Below are 20036 nucleotides of genomic sequence, written 5' to 3'. Positions count from 1 at the left end.
TTAGGGAATTGTTTATGCCAGAACTTAAGATGCCCAGATAACTCGTTAGGGTCTAAGATATCTACGAAGAAGTCATCATCTTTCGCGCCTACGCCCGTCCAGGTGCGGTTGTTCACGTAAGTGGGGCAAAGTAGCACTATGTAGTCGAAACGGTATCTAAAGGGTCCTAATAGCTGCTCTACTACGAATTGGGTCTTTCCGCAGCCGGTAGGCCCTACTATCAGAGAGTTACAAGGCATGTGATCTGGGTTCATATATATGGAGCCCGTGGAAGCAGTCAAAGCAATGGTTAACGTCGTCAAAGAGAAGTCAGACCTGGAGAGGACGGTCGAAATGCAAAGGGAGGAGATAGACCGGTTTAATGGACGCGTAAAGGAGCTTTATGAGGAAATGTGCGGTCTAAAGCGCGCAGAGCGGTTTGGCGCTTTGATAACGATGGCAACGTTGGCAAAGGAGTCCGTCGTGGACTTCATGCGCTACCCAATCTAATGTTAAGATTGGTTTGTCATTTTGTTAAGGAAGGTCGGAAACCCTCCTAGAAACCCCCTCAGAATGTTAAATGCAGGTTAAAATATTGTTAAGCTGGGTCCAAGACTCCCGTAAGAAATGCCTCAGAATGTTAAATGGAGGTTAAGATCTTGTTAAGGTTACCGTCAAACTCCTCCAAAAGATGCCTCAGAATGTTAAATGGAGGTTAAAATATTGTTAAGTATATATGGACTGCCTGAAATGTAAGAAGGTATTTAGTACCAAACAAAGACTGCAATACCATGTTTGGCATGGAGTTTGCACAAAAAAGCCAACCAGTAAGGCCTGCAATGACTGTAATAGGGAGTTCAGCACTCTTCAGAAGCTGCAGTACCACGTCAAGAAGGGGGTTTGCCGTAGAACTACGCAGTGTAGTTACTGTGATAAGGTTCTTAGTAGCCGCCAACGTCTTCAGACACATAAAAAAAGACATGAAAGGACATATCGATACCTTTTGAAGGGGTACGATCTGGAAGGAGTGGATTGTTACCAATGCGGGGATCTCATTAGTCGTTGTGAACATAAGGATGATTACCTAAGGAATCGAATAGACTACTTTAGGAAGATTAGTAGGACGCTACCCCGTTTTGACGCGTTAGAAGGTGTCCCATGGACTAACAGGGAATACTGGAGGCAGCAGTGTGAGAGATGTGGATGCGTAAGAGAGGAGGAACACATATTCAACTGTCTCTTAACAAAGTCTTAACCACCATTTAACATTCTGGGATGGTTTCCGGAAGGGTTTCCGACCTTCCTTAACAAAGTCTTAACCACCACTTAACATTCTGGGATGGATATATGATAGCCTACGCTGCAGCATTCCTTGGAGGATTACTAATTACCCTAAGTATATATGGACTGTATTACGTGCGAACCCCCTGCTGACTGCATCGTTAAAAAAGAGTCGCCGAGCAGAGATACGACTGCCGACGACCCTATTTTCAACGTGCCTAACCACATAGAGGCGAAGGAAGGACGCATTTTTCGACGTCAAAGGCCCAGCGGCCATCCTTCTTCCCATACGACCTCAGATGCGTAAACTCCTGTCCTTCGATGACGTATCGAACGCGATCCGGCGCCCACAGGCTGTACGTGACACCCTCATGCGCCAATAACAACCGTAGCCTGTCAATATCTTCAAAGGCTACGTAATTTTTTATTTCATACGTAACACCCTCCTTTAAATCTCGCCAGTGTATCTGCTTTACCGCGTTAAACGTCATATATTCTATGGAATATCTTTAAATGCGTTCCCAGAGTCTGCGCGCTTTTAAAGCGCTTGCAGCACCACCTACAGGGTAGACGAATTCCACGCGCATACTCCGCGATGGCTCTGCAGATGCTGTCGTAGTCGTTGCTAATGAGCACCTTAAATCCATTTTCCTCGTAGCTGTTTAAGAGGCGGCGCTGATCCTCAGACAATACCCCGTTGCCTTTCGGAGTCTTTAACTCGATGCAGAATCCACGGTAATGTTTATGGGCGTTCAAAATAAGCAGATCAGGCTGGCCGCGTTGGTAGCCCTTCTGCCAACACTTTATACGTTTACCGTCGCTGTCCTGCAGTTCTCCTAGGCCGGGTGCTATGAGCATTTGTGGGTAAAAGCGGCGGATGTAATTTACCACTTTCTTATGTAAGTCAAACTCATTCTCGATTTTGAATATCAATTTGTTGGGGCCGTCATAGCGCCGCTCTATCTCATACTTATCGGTCTTCCTTAATGCGGGAAGGACTTCCTCAAAGACCCAATCCTGAAACTCCACGGCCTTGGGTAGTTTGGAGCTGAATATCAGTTCATACAACCCAGGCTCGGTTACGTACACGGAATTTGGCTGTGCATTAGAGGGGCACTGTTTCGATGCCCCCTTTAGCTCATCCAACCTTTTCTGGTATGTTTCAGACACGTGGTCTCTGATTGCGTTTCTTGGGCGCTCATATCCCAACGCGGCAGCCACTTCCTTCGCCTTAAAGTACAAAGTTTCGCCTTGCACTATGCATTGCAGTTTGGTGTTGTTGTTTTCGAAGACGCGTAACATGGTATATTAGACACATATTTTATCTTTTTTTGAATGGCTGAGGCAACGAAGTCATTAATATGTAACGCTCTTTAGCTGATTCATTTCTACGCTAAGCTGCGCGTCAGACACGACGAAGATATACGCGTTTATCTTAGTCGAATCGCTGGCATGTTTGGTGCGCTTGATTTCCAAAGTGATGCCGTCTTGAGTGTTTACCAGCCGCAGACCCTGACCGTGCATAGATTCATCGTTGGTAGTGCGCATGTCAATCCATAACGCTACTTATCCGTGAAGAACTCCTTAGGGCTAATTTGGTCGCCAAACTTTCGTGCGACTTCCCGGTACGTATCCGCTGGCTTTATCCCTTGTGAGTAAACCTTGTTAGGCACTCCGTTAATACTAACACCTACGTTGGTAATGTTAGGATTAAAGAATGCCTCAGAGTCACGCAATCCTGCGGTGTATGTCTTTGCAAACAGCAACATTAACCCTGTGAGGCTGCGCCTGGGAAGATTAATGCTTTGGTTGATAACCTCTTCGACGTTGTTTGTGAAGCTGAACGTCTTGTACATCACTACGTGGTCGTAAAGGAATGCCTTTCCGGCGCTATATTCCATGCCAGCGCTACGGGCCAGCTCTTCGCTATATACCGTCTCGTACTGCAGCTCCAAGTTCTTGATGAAATAAGGGTCCACGGCTGCTGAACTTACATCTTTTCCTTGCAGGATGTTCGTAGTATCTGCTAGGGTCACTTCGAACTGCAGTTCACTTAGCTGCCTTGGGTAGTATACGCCGTGGTTCGTGATAACTTCGAAGTCCAGCGGGATAACATACTTAGTACCGTAGGCCGTCTTTATTTCGTCTTCTCCTGAGGCGCCAGAGGTTGCGCTTTTTACCTTGCGTATGGCTACGCTTGCGATTCCTTGTTCTATCTTTTGCGCGCGGTCGAAGGCCGTCAGCCATAAATCTTCGTACGTGGTGTACAGATCGTACCTGTTCAAGTCCAAAAGGGATTCCCCGGCGAACTTAACCCGCATCTTAGAGACGAGGTTTCTGCCTACGTTATTGACGGCATAACGCGCGTCTGCGGTATCTGGCTGTATTACTAGGTCAAACCTTAACGCCAGCGTGCCGGGTACTAAGACTAGGTTATCCGTTAGACGGGGCACGCCTACGTACAAGGTTTCTCCTGGCTTTCCGCTGCTGGGAGTAAAGGTGACCAGGTGAAAGGTGCGTTCTGCCTTTAGTCCGCCAACCTGCTTAGGTAATACGTTGGGGTTTAACTTTGAGCTTATCATATATAATGGAAGTAGAAGGAACGGATTTTGACCCCCTTACCGAAGAAGGCCAAGTCGATATTAACGATGAAGAATTTGACGCATGGACTAAAGGCGCGGAGACCGACCCCCTAATCTACGACGCAGCTTTACATCACAAATATGGCGGCAAGTGGCAGGCCGCCAAGGCCGTCCTAAAACGCATGTGGCAATCGAAGAACCGCGGCAGGCCCGTCCCTGAGTACTTAGAACTTCAAAATATAGACGAGCATGAAGAAACCACGCGGGAAACCGTAGAGTGGGCAACGCAAGAACTAAGGCAGCGTTATCCCCATTTCGAAGCTGACGACATAAAGCTCACAGAACGCGGAAACAAAGTCCTCATAAGCGTCAGAGACATGAGATATCCCGACGCTAACCGTTGGACCAAACCACAAGTCCTCTTTGATGATAGTGGCTCGGTCAAGGTTAACGTGGCAAGATTGAGGGGCTTCAAAGAGGCTACCAGGAGTGACTTAGAAAATTTGGAAACCCTAAATGAAAGGGTCGCATTAGAAAAACGCGCCGAGGAACTACAAGAAACGTTGGAAGAAAGGGAAGCAGAATACATGAGACAAAACCAACTACTCCTTGATGCTCAAAAGAGAGAACTTGACGACAAAAATCAGCTAATAGTACAGATGAGAGAACAAAGAGACAATGCCCTACGCGATAGGGACCAAGCCCAAAAGGCCTTCGATCTTGCCCTGCAAGACCTGGACATGAGCAAGGAAGAAGCCAAAAACTTGCATATCACCATAGCCGGCTCTTTGGAGGAACGGCGGCAGTTGGTTGCCGAAATCAATACTAAAGAAGAGCAAATCCGGCAAATGAGCCAGGCTATTGAAGACCTGCACTAGGGAAAAAGCTGCGTTTTACCGAATTTTTCATTTTGTAAAACTTGAGCATTATTTGAAATTTTACCGAATTTTACGGAACAGGAAATATTCCTTGCATTTTACACTCATTTTCCCGCACGTCGGAAAACTTTGGATTTTATGTGTTGTCAAAACTATTGGATAATCCCAAATTTTCCCAAAAATTTTCCCAAGCGGGAATATTGGGATTTTTCTAATTTTTCCAGAGTTTTACACCTGGTAAAATTCCGAGTTTGACACGAATTTTCTGGTAGCGTAAAACTAAAGTATTATTGAAGATTTTACCCGAATTTTGGGGCATTTTATCTATTGGACTATTTTACATTATCCCGTGTTTTGGCTTGAACCGGGATTATTTTAAATTTTACTGGGTTTTCCAACAAATGAAATTTTACCTGGTTTTCCTAAAGGGGAGTTGAATTTATAAAATATGTATATTCACCTTCAATTTTCATTGCTTAGACAAGGTATGAAAAACATTTTTTTCCAGTTTTGCATTACAGTAGCGCAGGTGATATATATATATATATTTTTTTTTTCTGTGACGGAGGCTGAACATAGAACTGCGAGTAATAATCGGCCATATTTTCCCTCTTGAAAACGCACGTAAAATGAGCACTTCGTGATGTTAAATAATAATTTCTCACAAAGCAAAATCAAGGCATAAATTATCTTGCGCTAGAAATCAAAGAAAAGGCACAAGATTCGACCAAATAGGTTGATAATTTCGGATTCCTTCTCGATGTTAAATGTCGAGAAATGTACGAGTAATTCAAAGAAGTGGTTTCTTTTCCCTTAAGTTTGCAAAAATAGCGATAATTCATGCAAATTATCCACAAAGATTTATTTAACTTTTCATGTCCGGCCGACGTGAGGTGGATTTGCTCTCTGCTCGTGAAACACCTTGGGCCGGCCGTGCGGTAAAATCAGGGAAAACTAACCCCGATTAATCACCCCCATTTGTTGCGTTTTACCTGCATTATCCTGTTACGGGATAATTCGAATTTTACCGATGTGTAAAACGCGGAGATAACTTCGCATTTTCCGACACATTTTCCATTTGTATTCCAGGGCTGGAAAAATTGTGTAATCTCTTACGTTTTACCATAGGGATTATGCACATAATATACTAATTATCCCGTGCGGTAAAATCAGGGAAAACTAACCCCGATTAATCACCCCCATTTGTTGCGTTTTACCTGCATTATCCTGTTACGGGATAATTCGAATTTTACCGATGTGTAAAACGCGGAGATAACTTCGCATTTTCCGACACATTTTCATTTGTATTCCAGGGCTGGAAAAATTGTGTAATCTCTTACGTTTTACCATAGGGATTATGCACATAATATACTAATTATCCCGTGCGGTAAAATCAGGGAAAACTAACCCCGATTAATCACCCCCATTTGTTGCGTTTTACCTGCATTATCCTGTTACGGGATAATTCGAATGTTACCGACGTGTAACTCTCGGTATTTCAACTACACAATTCAGGAATTATCCTGTAATGGGGCTCCCTGTGGTACATACCGCTGAAATGATATTCGCGCCGGCGCGCTTGCACTCGTATATTGAACTATTGACGTTTATAGTTACTAGTTTAATTATTTCGAAATATATAAGCTTTAAAGTTGTCCAAGATCGACCATTATGTCAACAGTATCACGTTCAAGATCTTCACAGAGGCTAAATCGAGCTTTTCGACTGAGTCGTGCCAAATGGTAAGCAAATATTCATTGTATAAGCATAGTTAAGATTTGGCCGATGTTTTTCCAACTTTAAACTAACTCAAAACATTGTAGCTCTCGAAAATGATATCTTAAACAAATGGGATGTTATGAAAGCAATACAAAATTACCGTTGATTAATTTTGGGAATGTTTTTTTTGGAGAGAGAAGGGGGGGGGGGGGGGGGGGGGGATTAGTGTCTTTTTAGTCAGATCAAAAAAAGAACTATATACCAACAATACCAAAACAATGTTGCTTCAGAAGTGACAATTATTCCCTCCACCACTCCGACCTCTGGTTACTCCCTCCCCACATTGGCCAATATACTCCTATTTTAAAAAATTAATCTTTGTCGCATCAAATATCCCAAGTAACCAGCCAAGAATGCAGAGAATGTTGGTGTAATTTCTAATCAATCAACTCCACAAATCTCTCAAAACATGGCTGCTTCAGTTAATAATATTGATAATATTGTAGAGCTACAAGTGACTTGCGTTTATCATGATCTAAGTTGATTATGAATAGAAGTAGCCACATCCTCTGCAATCTTTGCTTGATGCTCAAGGCTCTAGGTTGTGACAGCAATTTTTGAAATAGGATGTATATTACACATAACAAAATAAATAATGATCACTTTTAAGAAGTATTGTAAGTATATCCAGTCAAAATCAAGCTCTTGATGAGTTAAAATCTTCTCATGAAACAGCATTTGTAGAGAAACAGTAGTCATGGTTTGATACTAAAAACCTATTGTATAAATGCAGTATATTATTTAATCAAAATAATTAATTATTGTTCACTATTTATTTCCAGGCTTAAAACACAGATCTTTGAAACTAAAGGGAGGAAAACTGCATGTGAGGAAATTAAATACATTATTACAGCTTAATATGGAGGAATATCTGAGCAAGAAATTGGTCGGATAGTAAGACTAGCTTTCCCAAATATTAGGAGAGGAAAGCATTCCTCAGGATACAAGTATTTTTACCAAGACCTTTCTCGGAAAACAGCAGTTGAAAATGACTGTGATGCAGCAGACAATTCCATATATTCATCAGACAATATTCTCAAAGAAGAAAATGAAGAGTTGAGAAAGCAAGTTAAGTATCTAAAAGCAACAAATATAAATAAAACATAATCATATTCAAAAAGAACTCAAAAATACCAAGAAAGAACTTCAAAAAGCACAGAAACAATTGCAAGATCAAAAGCATCGTTATTCATGTAGTGATAGAAACAGGCTTAACAAAAATGTGATAACATCTACACCATCATCAAAAACTGTGAGAGATGATTTCACACAAATCCCATGTCAATTGCTTCTTGATATTGAAATTGCTGACTATAAAAAGTCAAAACATATAGGAAGTGGAGCATTTGGTATGTGTCAGCTTAAGCTCTATCGAAACATTGAGGTGTCAGTGAAGTACTTAAGAGAGCATGTCAGCAAAAATCAAACATCGGGCGGCAAGGGTGAAAAATTTGATTTTGCTAATATTTTAAACTTAGGTAGGCCTTAGCGTAAGTAAAACCACTGTGTAGTTTGTTTGGTAAAATAGCGCTTAGTTTTCGAGAAAATCGAAGAAAAGAGTTTTGGACTAAATTCGCTAATTTTCGGCCGATAATTTACATCAACTTTAACAGCTTATCGCGACCAAACAAAGCAACCTAGCACTGTAATAAGACTAAATAGTAGTTAATTGGTATCTTAAGAAACAATTGGTAGAGTGTTAGTAATTTTGGTGAAATTTTTCGATTTTTACTTAATTTATATTTGGAGCACATATAAAACTCCTCTTAAAATGGGGTCAAAATAATCAGATTTTTTTTTATGTGCGACGAAAACTTTTTACCAAAAAGACAACCTGAATTAAAGTTGAAATAATGATTTCCACGAATCATGCAAAATTTTCTTGGGGAAATTATTTTGCGCGTTGCACCACAGCCTGTAAGTTGTAAGAAACTCACGGATTTTATCTGTCGGCGAGTTCAATCAATTTACATTTTGTTTACTAATGTAAACGAATTCATGTTGACTTTCTAAGAAATAAAAAAAAAGAAACGATTTTAAAGAAAAAATAAAAGCTCTTGGACTTATTCTGAAAGAAGTTGAAACAGTAAACTCAAACTATGAATTAAATTTGCTCAAAATTCACTCGACTAACCCAAAATAGTATTGCACGTCTCTGGCCTTAAAATGATAACATGATTATTTTTATCAAAACATACAAAATATTTGCTACAACCTGCCAGATTCCATAAAATAGTTGATTAAAGTTTAAATTTTAAGAATTCTTGCTATGATATATTTTTTACTATGATTTTGGGTTTATATAACAAGACACCCTCCAAAATAACAACAAAAGAAAGTTTTAAAAATGTCATGGTTCCGGTCGGCACCAATTAACGTTGCACGCATGAAATTGACAAGTAATTACGCAATAGAATCCTAACGCAATTTTACTTTATTTACCTTTTGATGTCCAATACCATTATTATTTTGTTCAGCAAGTGCAACTGATAACCAGTTTTTCCAGTAAATCCATGTAAGGCTTTTTGCGCTTTACCTTGATGTCAGATGTATCAAGTTCAAGGGAAGTACAGATTTCTCGTAACATGTGAACAGAGAATTTCGAAAGTTTCCTTTGAGTAGTTAATTCACAAATATTATGCTTTTCGAACATTATTGAATGTTTCAAGCCTATCGTGCCCATCAAGATTTTCGTCAATTCTTGGATTTCTTTTTGCTTTTGCTTTTCGAAATCGTTGTTATTTATATCGTCATTGTCCTTGTCATCGTCATCATTGTCCTTGTCATCGTCATCATTATCATCATCAGCACCGTCATCATCATCATTATATTCATCTTCGGCTGCTGTTGTCCTCCTCTTTTTCGCTAAGCGCGAGAAAAAGCTAGCGATCTGCTGTGATGTTAGAAAGTCGCTCTTGTTAAAAAGACGTGAACCGTCGATGTGTCTGGCCGATCTCATCTCTCTCGATACATCAGCTGGATCGGCTTTTTGACCTGTTTGCTCCCCGGCATCGGACACATCAACTAGGTACTTTTTCTGTGTATCAGAAAACCGTTTTTTCTTAGCAGATGATTTTAAGGCCCAGCCCATATGAAGCTCAGGACCAATATCAAGCTGTGGCAAATTGTTACTTTTTGTTGATTCCGGGTTTTTACTGGTTCCTTTTTCAAGTTTTGTTGCATATAATTTCATTGCCTTGTCATAAAGTGTTTCATGTTCTAATGCGTATTTATGGTTTTCACAATCCAAATGTTTTTCTAGGGAAGAGTACCTCTGGAATGACTTAGTGCAGCCTTGTTCGGGACAAAAAAACAATTTGCTGGAAGTGTCGGGTCTTTGATCACTGTTTTCTTTACTCTCAGTTTCGTCGTCACTTTCAGTTTCGTCGTCACTTTCAGTTTCGCCATTTTCAGCATCACGTTTTAGAAGAGATTTCTTTGGTTGTACCCTTGCTTTCACTGTAGTGAACGATATTTGATTCTGGTCCGTGGTATCTTTGTTATGGATTAGCTTGGGTAAGGATGAGGGCAGACAAAAATTACTCAAAGACAAGACTTTTCCTGGACCAGTATCGTAAGCCATCCACCCTGTCATGGACTCGCGTTTATACTCTATGTTGTTAATATGGCTCACACCCTCCCATTTCCCAGCCACGCCCTCAGGGCTAGCTTGTAAATCACACACTATTACTTTCACTCCAGGGATGCCTCCAAAGGACTCGATCGCTGCCTTCATTTGCTTTGGATTCTCGATATCTTTCCCGGAGTTCAAATATTTATTCATGTGATTTTTGAGATGGGCTGCCTTGCGGTCACACGCCCCTTTTCCCCCTTGAGGATCTGAAAAATCGATACGTCGGATTTTGATCCCAGTTGCTTTCGCTATCATTGGTAAAGACAGCAGAGTTAATGCAGAGTGATAACACCCTGCATTGTCCTGTCGCAGATATACGGTATTTATCTCGGGTGCAATCGATGGGAGCTGCCTTAAGACATCGTCAATGATTGCCACAACAGTAGTACTATCCTGGCTGCAGGATTTGAACACATGTACAAAAGTAAGCATTTGTACCTCACCATCATCCTTCTTCCTGGTTAATACCGTTATGTGCCACGGAAGTCCCCGTTTCCCGAACCAGTCTCTCTGGCTTTCACGGTATTTACGAGGTACGAATTTCATCGCCCAGTCTAACACAATAAAGGCGCAATGAGAATCCAACTCTTCTAAAATGTCGTGTCGTGCAGCGTCCTGATTGATTGATCTTAAAATATGTGCTTTCCAAGACTCAATGTATTGGGCTGCCTGTGTAGTTACGTACTCCATAGCTTCTTTTTCCTCGGAAGAGCAATGTACTTCATCCAAAGCTGCGCGAATTTCAGTCAAAACATCGGGAAATAAGCGGCATCTGTCACATTTCGCATTGTGTTCATGATCACAGACGGCAGTATAATTGTAATCGTTTGAAAGACTAAGAGCATATGCCCTACAGTGATCGGCAACTTCAGAATGACTAGAAATATGAATCTGGAAAAATGAATGAACAAAAAACAACAATTAGTCCTGCTGTATTCTTACATGAACTAACGATGCCACTCAACAGTTTGGTAGTTTATCAAAACATGCCCTAGCGTACTTTATTTCCTGTTTTGGAAAGACTTATTATATTTCAATTATAACAAGGTGAGATTCGCATGTTCATGGAATTGATCATGCATATACCTTCCACCTGTTCTTACCTTATAGTCACCCTTTAAGTAGCGTTTGGCATCTTTGAGTTTTTGGTTTCTTTGTTTGGCCCACGTCAAACCCCTTTCATAGCAATCTCCAAGCTTATCAACGACTTTCTCCAAGTCATCGAAGGCTTTTCCGCCCATGGCTGAGATATAATCAAGTCCTTGTAAGGATTTACGGACTGAAGCAGAGCAGACGTTAAGAACTCTGCGCAATGTGCTGCGGCTCATCGGTTGGAAATTAATCTCCTTGCAATATCTTTCGTACTGTTGAATACATTGCTCTGGGATAAGATTTCGTACAACATTTGGGATTTTTATATCTCTGTCAGTAGAAAGTTTTAATGTTTTTTCTCCGAATGGCAAGTCCTGTATGACATGAGAACTTGATATAAAGGTAACAAAGTGGTCAATTTTTTCTGGCTCAACACAAACTCTTGTGTTTTTTAAAGGAGGGAGTACAGAGCCCCTACCATGTAGCAATAGATGATGTTTAGCGATGTTGAAACGGTATCTGGTCAAGTCTGGTATCCATTTCTGAAGTTCCTTAAAGGTAACCTTATCAGCCATAATAGACAAAATCTGCCTTCGGGTGCTCCAGTGACTGGTATTTCTATAGCATTCTGCCAAAGCATCCAACAGAGAAATATCTTTTTTTTCATCTTTATCGAACTTGTCACATGTTAAGCCTTCAAGCAGAGCGGTCGACTGGCCAGGCGCGATTTCTTCCAGGCAATTAGTAACAACTTGGCGAGCTTTACGCATGTAAAAACGTTTTGTACGGTCTGAAAGCTGTTCCATTGGCGCTGAAAGAGCGTATCTGATCGGACTTACATCCCTTGAAATGAGAAATGCATTCAGTTTTTCCCTCGGTGTGGTTAGAGTGGTAGATTCATCTTCTGAGATGGTGGAAGCAAAAGATGTCTCGTCAGGTTGATATAGGCTCATAGGGGTTTCCGTAACAACACCCGCTGATGCTTGAAACGTTGGGGTGGTAAATTGTGGGCAAAACTTTACTTTCTCATCCTCATTATCACTATTCTGGAAATAGAAAGTACATAGTAGTAGTAAGTATTTAGTGGAAATAAAACAACTATTTGCTTTTTTCTTCTTTTCATTTATTTATTTAGTATTAAGCAACATTATTAGCGCAGTACATACAAATGCCGCAGGTGCGCCATTTCCCGCCAAAAATGTAAATAAAAAGTTTCTCATATTCGTTGAATTCATTAAATAATCGATTGCATCGCACAGTAACTCGGTAGTGAGCAGCACACTCAAATTTAGTTTTTCGCTGCCATCAATCAAAAATAATCAGTCCGTACCTTCTTTGTTCTTGACTGGCGGCAGTGAAAAACCAATTTCACAACAAGCCAATGAAATGTCTGAGCTCACAGAACATGGAAAACCTCAGTAGTGAACTACTAGTTCTAACTTACAAGTGTTAATGCACTCATCTGATCGAGAAGACTTTCTGCTTTATTTGGAGTAATTGGCCCAAATGTCTTCAACGTCTTACGACAAGATGAACAGATACCTGACAAAAAAAAAAAGCATATCAAACATTCAGATACAATCAATTAACAGAAATTAAATATTCATTACATATTTCTTACCTGATCCAACTTGCAGGAAAATGCCAGTCTTCTTTAATATCAACTGCGAATCGTCCTTACTAATACCCCTATCGCACTTTGGCCACTTTCCCTTGATTTCACTGTGATTAGAGAGAGCAGGGGGTACTCTACACCTGGCGTTATTACCTCTAGCCCATCCTAGCCCAAGTTTGGATCGATGCAGGGGACAAACAGTCCAACTATGGATATCTTCCGGCGAAGTAAATATGGCTGCTCGGCTAAGAATTAGATCTATCTCATTCTCGATGCCCGTAAACTGAAATGCGGATCTATGCGCATTGATTTCTTTTTTACATGCTTGTAAAGGTATAACTGTGGTGTCTTGCTTTCGATCTTTTCTGTCGAATCCACAGGTTCCTCCAACAATCGTTTTAAATGAACAGCAAATCTCCATTCTATTCAGTGTACTTAAAAGCAACGCAGTAACCAACTAAAGGAATTATGTTGCATTTAAAAAACATAAGCATGATTGGACAACAATTACTTGTCAATTTCATGCGTGCAACGTTAATTGGTGCCGACCGGAACCATGGCGTTTTTAAAACTTTCTTTTGTTGTTATTTTGGAGGGTGTCTTGTTATATAAACCCAAAATCATAGTAAAAAATATATCATAGCAAGAATTCTTAAAATTTAAACTTTAATCAACTATTTTATGGAATCTGGCAGGTTGTAGCAAATATTTTGTATGTTTTGATAAAAATAATCATGTTATCATTTTAAGGCCAGAGACGTGCAATACTATTTTGGGTTAGTCGAGTGAATTTTGAGCAAATTTAATTCATAGTTTGAGTTTACTGTTTCAACTTCTTTCAGAATAAGTCCAAGAGCTTTTATTTTTTCTTTAAAATCGTTTCTTTTTTTTTATTTCTTAGAAAGTCAACATGAATTCGTTTACATTAGTAAACAAAATGTAAATTGATTGAACTCGCCGACAGATAAAATCCGTGAGTTTCTTACAACTTACAGGCTGTGGTGCAACGCGCAAAATAATTTCCCCAAGAAAATTTTGCATGATTCGTGGAAATCATTATTTCAACTTTAATTCAGGTTGTCTTTTTGGTAAAAAGTTTTCGTCGCACATAAAAAAAAATCTGATTATTTTGACCCCATTTTAAGAGGAGTTTTATATGTGCTCCAAATATAAATTAAGTAAAAATCGAAAAATTTCACCAAAATTACTAACACTCTACCAATTGTTTCTTAAGATACCAATTAACTACTATTTAGTCTTATTACAGTGCTAGGTTGCTTTGTTTGGTCGCGATAAGCTGTTAAAGTTGATGTAAATTATCGGCCGAAAATTAGCGAATTTAGTCCAAAACTCTTTTCTTCGATTTTCTCGAAAACTAAGCGCTATTTTACCAAACAAAGTACACAGTGGTTTTACTTACACTAAGGCCAACCTAAGTTTAAAATATTAGCAAAATCAAATTTTCGGCCTTTGCCGCGGATTTGCCAAAATGTCTGATTTTTGCTGACAACCACTCTTAAGAGCGACTGTCCAGAAATATCGAGCAAAATCGAAAATTTGTGGCCACAATCAAAAAAATAAAAGTCCTTCATTTTTGGTCTGTAGACACTATTAGATGAGTTTATGAACGTACTGGGGTCGGTTTTTCGATCTACGTAAAAAATCCGGATTTTTTTGAAAAAAACGATTTCACCCCGTGTCGGTCTAAAAATTGCCCAAGAAACGGCTGCGAATTACGCTTTCAAAAACATTCTCGCTCCAAGTGAAAACCTAAGTTACAATCAAATTTGCAACTGAATTCAAGAAAAGGGGTGTTGAACAATTGTTCCAGGTGATTTTAAACGTTTTAAACTAAACTTTAGATAGAAAAAATTGCATTCTTCCAGCAGAGTTATTCACAGTCTCGATTTTACCTCACATTTATAAAAGCGATTTTTCGCATGTGGCCATTCTCCAATTTTTACAAAACTCAAGCTGTACAATGTTCAAATGATAGAATAACACGAACTACAAAAATTAGTTTGGGTTTTTCAACAGGCCTTATGAAAACTTTATGCGAATTTGGAAAAATTTGCCATGTAAATATGCAAATTAGCAGTTTGTTTACATCTCTACACCACAGATCACGTCCGCGAAAAAAGTCATCTAAAATAGTTTTAACGGCTTATTAATCCACACATTAGCCTATCTAAGGACTATCTAAGCATGATTGGCCTTTGTTATTATTTTAAACGATTATTTGTTGAAGTTAAGCCTACACTTCCGGTGTTGAAGACACTCAGCTTGCTTGCCTCGGTGGCATTCCATCGGTGCGTAGTAAACTTAGTAATCATAAATGACTGTTAACATGCTCTATAAACGTTACTATTCCTCACTAGTGGTATCCAGCTTATCACATAGTATTTTCACATACTGAGTATGCTTGAAAGTTTGCATTACTTTGTAAATAAGCAGGGATCAAACCTGTCAAAGCGGATTATGTGAGCTGATGGCGTGACAAACGACAGTTTGCGCGGAGCCGGACGTGACGTCGTTTGGTACAGTACGTTTTTTATTGCCCGAACATCTTGTGATTTGGCATAAACTAAAGAGAATCACTCATTATCAAGATTTGTTTTTTTAGTTGTCATATGTTTTCTTGCTTGATCGAAGTCATGTTTAAAATTGGTTACATGTATGAGTGCAGTTGTAGCCTGATATACAATTCCCCTTCCCCTACCCCACTAGCTTCATGGCTGTACAATAGATCGAATGTATGATAGACTCGCCTGGTTTCGTGGAAGCGTAAATCTGATATAAGACTATGAGAAAAAAGAAAATACATTTTAAAGTATATATATAACATTTTATGTCGATAGTGCGATTTGATAGAACTGTGATCTGAACATGACGTGTGTGTGGCCGAAATGTCCAGGAATTTGATAGTTTCAATCAAATTCCAAAAATTTGTTGTACATTACCAGGTAGACAAAAATAAAAGCAGCATTTAACAAAGTGTTTATAGTCAGTATAGAAATTTGTTAATTATGGTGAGCATCAGTTATGGAGGCTCGTGAATCATGTTCTTTTCAAGCTATCATTTGTGGTCATTGTGGGTTTGACCCAAAAGAAAGAAGTAGATCTGTCACTAACGTTCCTTTGACAAGATGTAAACGGGATATCGCCGAGGACAAACGATGTTTTAGTATAGTTGAAGTTGAAACCGAGGTCGAATTAATTCTCGCAAGCGTATGTATTTTTGAGCCCTCTAGAAACATAGACAGCCCTACAATCTGTCGGAATCACCGTGCGTTTGGGCGTCAGCTGGAAACGGATATCAGCGAAATGTTCTGTACCCGTAACTCTTTCTCAGCACAAAGCCGATGTCAAAAGGAATCCAAAAGCAGAGTGGGGTTTGAGCAAAGGTGGATCGAAAACTGTGTTAAAAGAGACTGGTGTTTTTCTTACTGTAGGTTCAGGAAGGTTGGTGGATTGTTAGCATTAAATTGACTAATATATACGGTCTATACGACGCCATGACTACTTGCGCAGTGCTCAGTCAAGAAATTGTGCAAGCTTGACGCTACTACATCATTGATTAGGGACTGGTTATAAAATATAGGGGGGGGGGGGGTGGGGGTGGGCAAAATCAGAATAGAATCAGTGTTTTTTATCGTGGCCCACATAAAATGATGCTGAAAATCCTGATGACCCAAAACCAGTTTAGAAGCAAAATTGCAGGCCCACCCATTTTAGTTGTCAAATTTTATCAACAGCCCACCCCTTTTAAGGAGTTCAAAATTATGTGTCCCATCCCCTGATTTTGCCCCCCAACCCCCCTCCCCCCATACTTTATGACCAGTCCCTTACACATATAGAAATAGTCTTGGGGAGGCCAACGAAGAGAGTGAAGTTATCTTACGAATGGAAGAATTGACTTTGTTAAGTCGAAAAACACGAGGGACGCAAGCTACTTGATTGCAAATCGATGTGGGATGTGGTTCGATGATTCTATTATATGAACTTATTATATAAACTAGTTCTTTGATGTCTGAATTCCATGAGACATTAGGATGCGTTCATAATGTATGGCAGAGAGTGGTGGTGAGGGGGGGGGGGGGGGGCAGATGAAATTTAGGGGGATCGGAAAAAGTTTTACCAATAAAAGGGGGGGGGGGTGTGGGTGGGTTGAAAACCTTTTTTCAGAGAAATGGGGGGGATGCAAAATTTTTAGAAGAAGCTACAAGAGTTTGCCAGGGGGGGGGGGGGGTATATTATTTTTTGGGGGACTTTTGGGTGTTCTTAAGAATTGTTTTGTCATTTAAAGATTTCATCTGCCCCCGCCCCTTCTGCCATACAATATGAACGTAGCCTTATTCAAATCGGGGTCTTTTTGTCGTAAAGAACAATATCATTGAAAGCTCATAGAGAGTCTTGATAACGAGTGATTCTCTTTAGTTTATGCCAAATCACAAGATGTTCGGGCAATAAAAAACGTACTGTACCAAACGACGTCACGTCCGGCTCCGCGCAAACTGTCGTTTGTCACGCCATCAGCTCACATAATCCGCTTTGACAGGTTTGATCCCTGCTTATTTACAAAGTAATGCAAACTTTCAAGCATACTCAGTATGTGAAAATACTATGTGATAAGCTGGATACCACTAGTGAGGAATAGTAACGTTTATAGAGCATGTTAACAGTCATTTATGATTACTAAGTTTACTACGCACCGATGGAATGCCACCGAGGCAAGCAAGCTGAGTGTCTTCAACACCGGAAGTGTAGGCTTAACTTCAACAAATAATCGTTTAAAATAATAACAAAGGCCAATCATGCTTAGATAGTCCTTAGATAGGCTAATGTGTGGATTAATAAGCCGTTAAAACTATTTTAGATGACTTTTTTCGCGGACGTGATCTGTGGTGTAGAGATGTAAACAAACTGCTAATTTGCATATTTACATGGCAAATTTTTCCAAATTCGCATAAAGTTTTCATAAAGCCTGTTGAAAAACCCAAACTAATTTTTGTAGTTCGTGTTATTCTATCATTTGAACATTGTACAGCTTGAGTTTTGTAAAAATTGGAGAATGGCCACATGCGAAAAATCGCTTTTATAAATGTGAGGTAAAATCGAGACTGTGAATAACTCTGCTGGAAGAATGCAATTTTTTCTATCTAAAGTTTAGTTTAAAACGTTTAAAATCACCTGGAACAATTGTTCAACACCCCTTTTCTTGAATTCAGTTGCAAATTTGATTGTAACTTAGGTTTTCACTTGGAGCGAGAATGTTTTTGAAAGCGTAATTCGCAGCCGTTTCTTGGGCAATTTTTAGACCGACACGGGGTGAAATCGTTTTTTTCAAAAAAATCCGGATTTTTTACGTAGATCGAAAAACCGACCCCAGTACGTTCATAAACTCGTCTAATAGTGTCTACAGACCAAAAATGAAGGACTTTTATTTTTTGACTGTGGCCGCCCCGTGCTCGATATTTCTGGACAGTCGCTCTTAAAAGAAAGTTCATACCAAGATTTACTTCATGAAGCCAAAGTTACCAAAGTACTTGAGGGACACCCCAACTTACCAATATTGTTGGGCATAAGCCCAAAAACCACAAGTGAAAAATACCTTGTGACTAAGTTTCATGGGAAAAATTTGAAAGGAATTCCATTATGGTATGTATTATTGAAGGGTAAGAGTTGTGATATTGAACTCAAAGATTTTCAGTTAATCTGCTATGGAGTTGCACGTGGACTTTTACATATGCACATAAAAGGTTATTTGCACAACGACTTGAAACAAGACAATGTGGTCATTGATTTTATTGAGGGAAAACCAACTCCTGTCATAATTGACTTTGGAAAAAGTTGTACCTTATCAGCAGGAAGAACTAAAAATATACCACTAGGAGAAAGAGAGATGTACCTTAAAAAGCACAGCCACATTGCTCCAGAACTGGTTGATGGTTATCATGAACAAACATGTTCTTCTGATGTATATTCTTTTGGCATTCTATTGAGCATGATTACCAAATATGTAGGTCCACATGAAAGTGCTGCAGTCATTGGTCTTGTGGCAGATAAGTGCATTAAGCCAATTCCAAGAACTCGTCCTAATATGGACAATGTTGTAGAAGAACTGAAATGATGTATATGACCAAATATATCACTCATCAATGATTTTAGGCCTGGCCTTCATTTCAGACATATACACCTATTTCAAAAAAGCATTGTCACAACCAAGAGGCTCAAGCAACAAAACAGGACAGCAGAAAATGTCGGTAATTGAGAGTGCTTTATTCATGTTGCACACAAAATTGTAAAAATACTGTTTAAGTGAAAAATAAAACAATTTTATTTACTACCGATATCTGCAGATGAAAATGAATCAAAACAATACAATGCAAGGGCATATCCAGGATTTTTCATAGGGGGGGTCCCTATATACCAAACTTTTACTATGATGTCATAGCAGTCTGGTCAGATTTGCTCTTTTTTATTGCTTTTGTGGCTTACCATATAACCCCTTAAATACGCCCCTGCAATGCCAAGGAAGAATTATATGTGTATGTTCTAATGAACATAAGGAATATGGTAACAACATTATGTGAATATTATACTAATAATCTTCTAGGTGTTTTTGGCTTCTAAAATGAGAATATAACCAAATTGAATTATCAATTGATAAAATACATAAAATTCAGACTAGGGAAATTAGCTGGTCTTTTAAGCCAGTTTTTACTCAACCTTATTTAGACTTAATATCAAAGTGCACCTAACTCCTGATATAATACTTTCAGTATTGATTCTACAGGAGCTGGTGAATAGTTGAATGCATCTTTAACTTATAAAGGTTTATACTTCCAATATGCAAATGACTGTGTTTTAATTGTAATGCTAAACACTGGCCATTATCAGACACCAAATTAACGGTAAACATTGTAGAAACCATGATTATATTGATAAATGATGCTTTTTAAATAATGTTTTTGTGAACCAGCTTAATTTTGTATATTTATGAAGCCTGCAGTGACTTCACAGCCACATGCATATTGGAAGTATAAACCTTAACTACTTAAAGATGCATCACTTAAATGAAGAAATATTTTACCATTCAACTATTCACTTCATGTAGAATCAATAGTGAAAATTAGGGGTTAGGTGCACTTTAAGTTACACAAGGGATTGCTCAGTTTCATGGCTGATGATGGATG

General features: G+C 39.3%; 1 protein-coding gene across 1 annotated transcript; it reads right to left on the bottom strand.

Annotated features, from left to right (window-relative positions):
• Positions 1-1478: 1478 nt before the first annotated feature.
• LOC148910613 (uncharacterized) lies at positions 1479-13436 on the bottom strand. Its single transcript, XM_089031437.1, has 6 exons — positions 12670-13436; positions 11237-12271; positions 9311-11024; positions 8634-8659; positions 1824-2490; positions 1479-1672 (listed from the first exon to the last, which is right to left on the bottom strand). Exons 1-6 carry the CDS (start codon positions 12685-12687, stop codon positions 1479-1481), a joined length of 3654 nt encoding a protein of 1217 aa, XP_088887563.1. The 5' UTR covers positions 12688-13436.
• Positions 13437-20036: the final 6600 nt, after the last annotated feature.

This window comes from Actinia tenebrosa, unplaced genomic scaffold (assembly GCF_029948245.1).
Source record: "Actinia tenebrosa isolate PJP-AT-01 unplaced genomic scaffold, QUT_ActTen_1.0 PGA_scaffold16__25_contigs__length_10494907, whole genome shotgun sequence".
NCBI classification, from domain to species: Eukaryota; Metazoa; Cnidaria; class Anthozoa; order Actiniaria; family Actiniidae; genus Actinia; species Actinia tenebrosa.
Note: the sequence above shows the minus strand (reverse complement) of the source record. Positions and strands in the feature narration are given on the sequence as shown.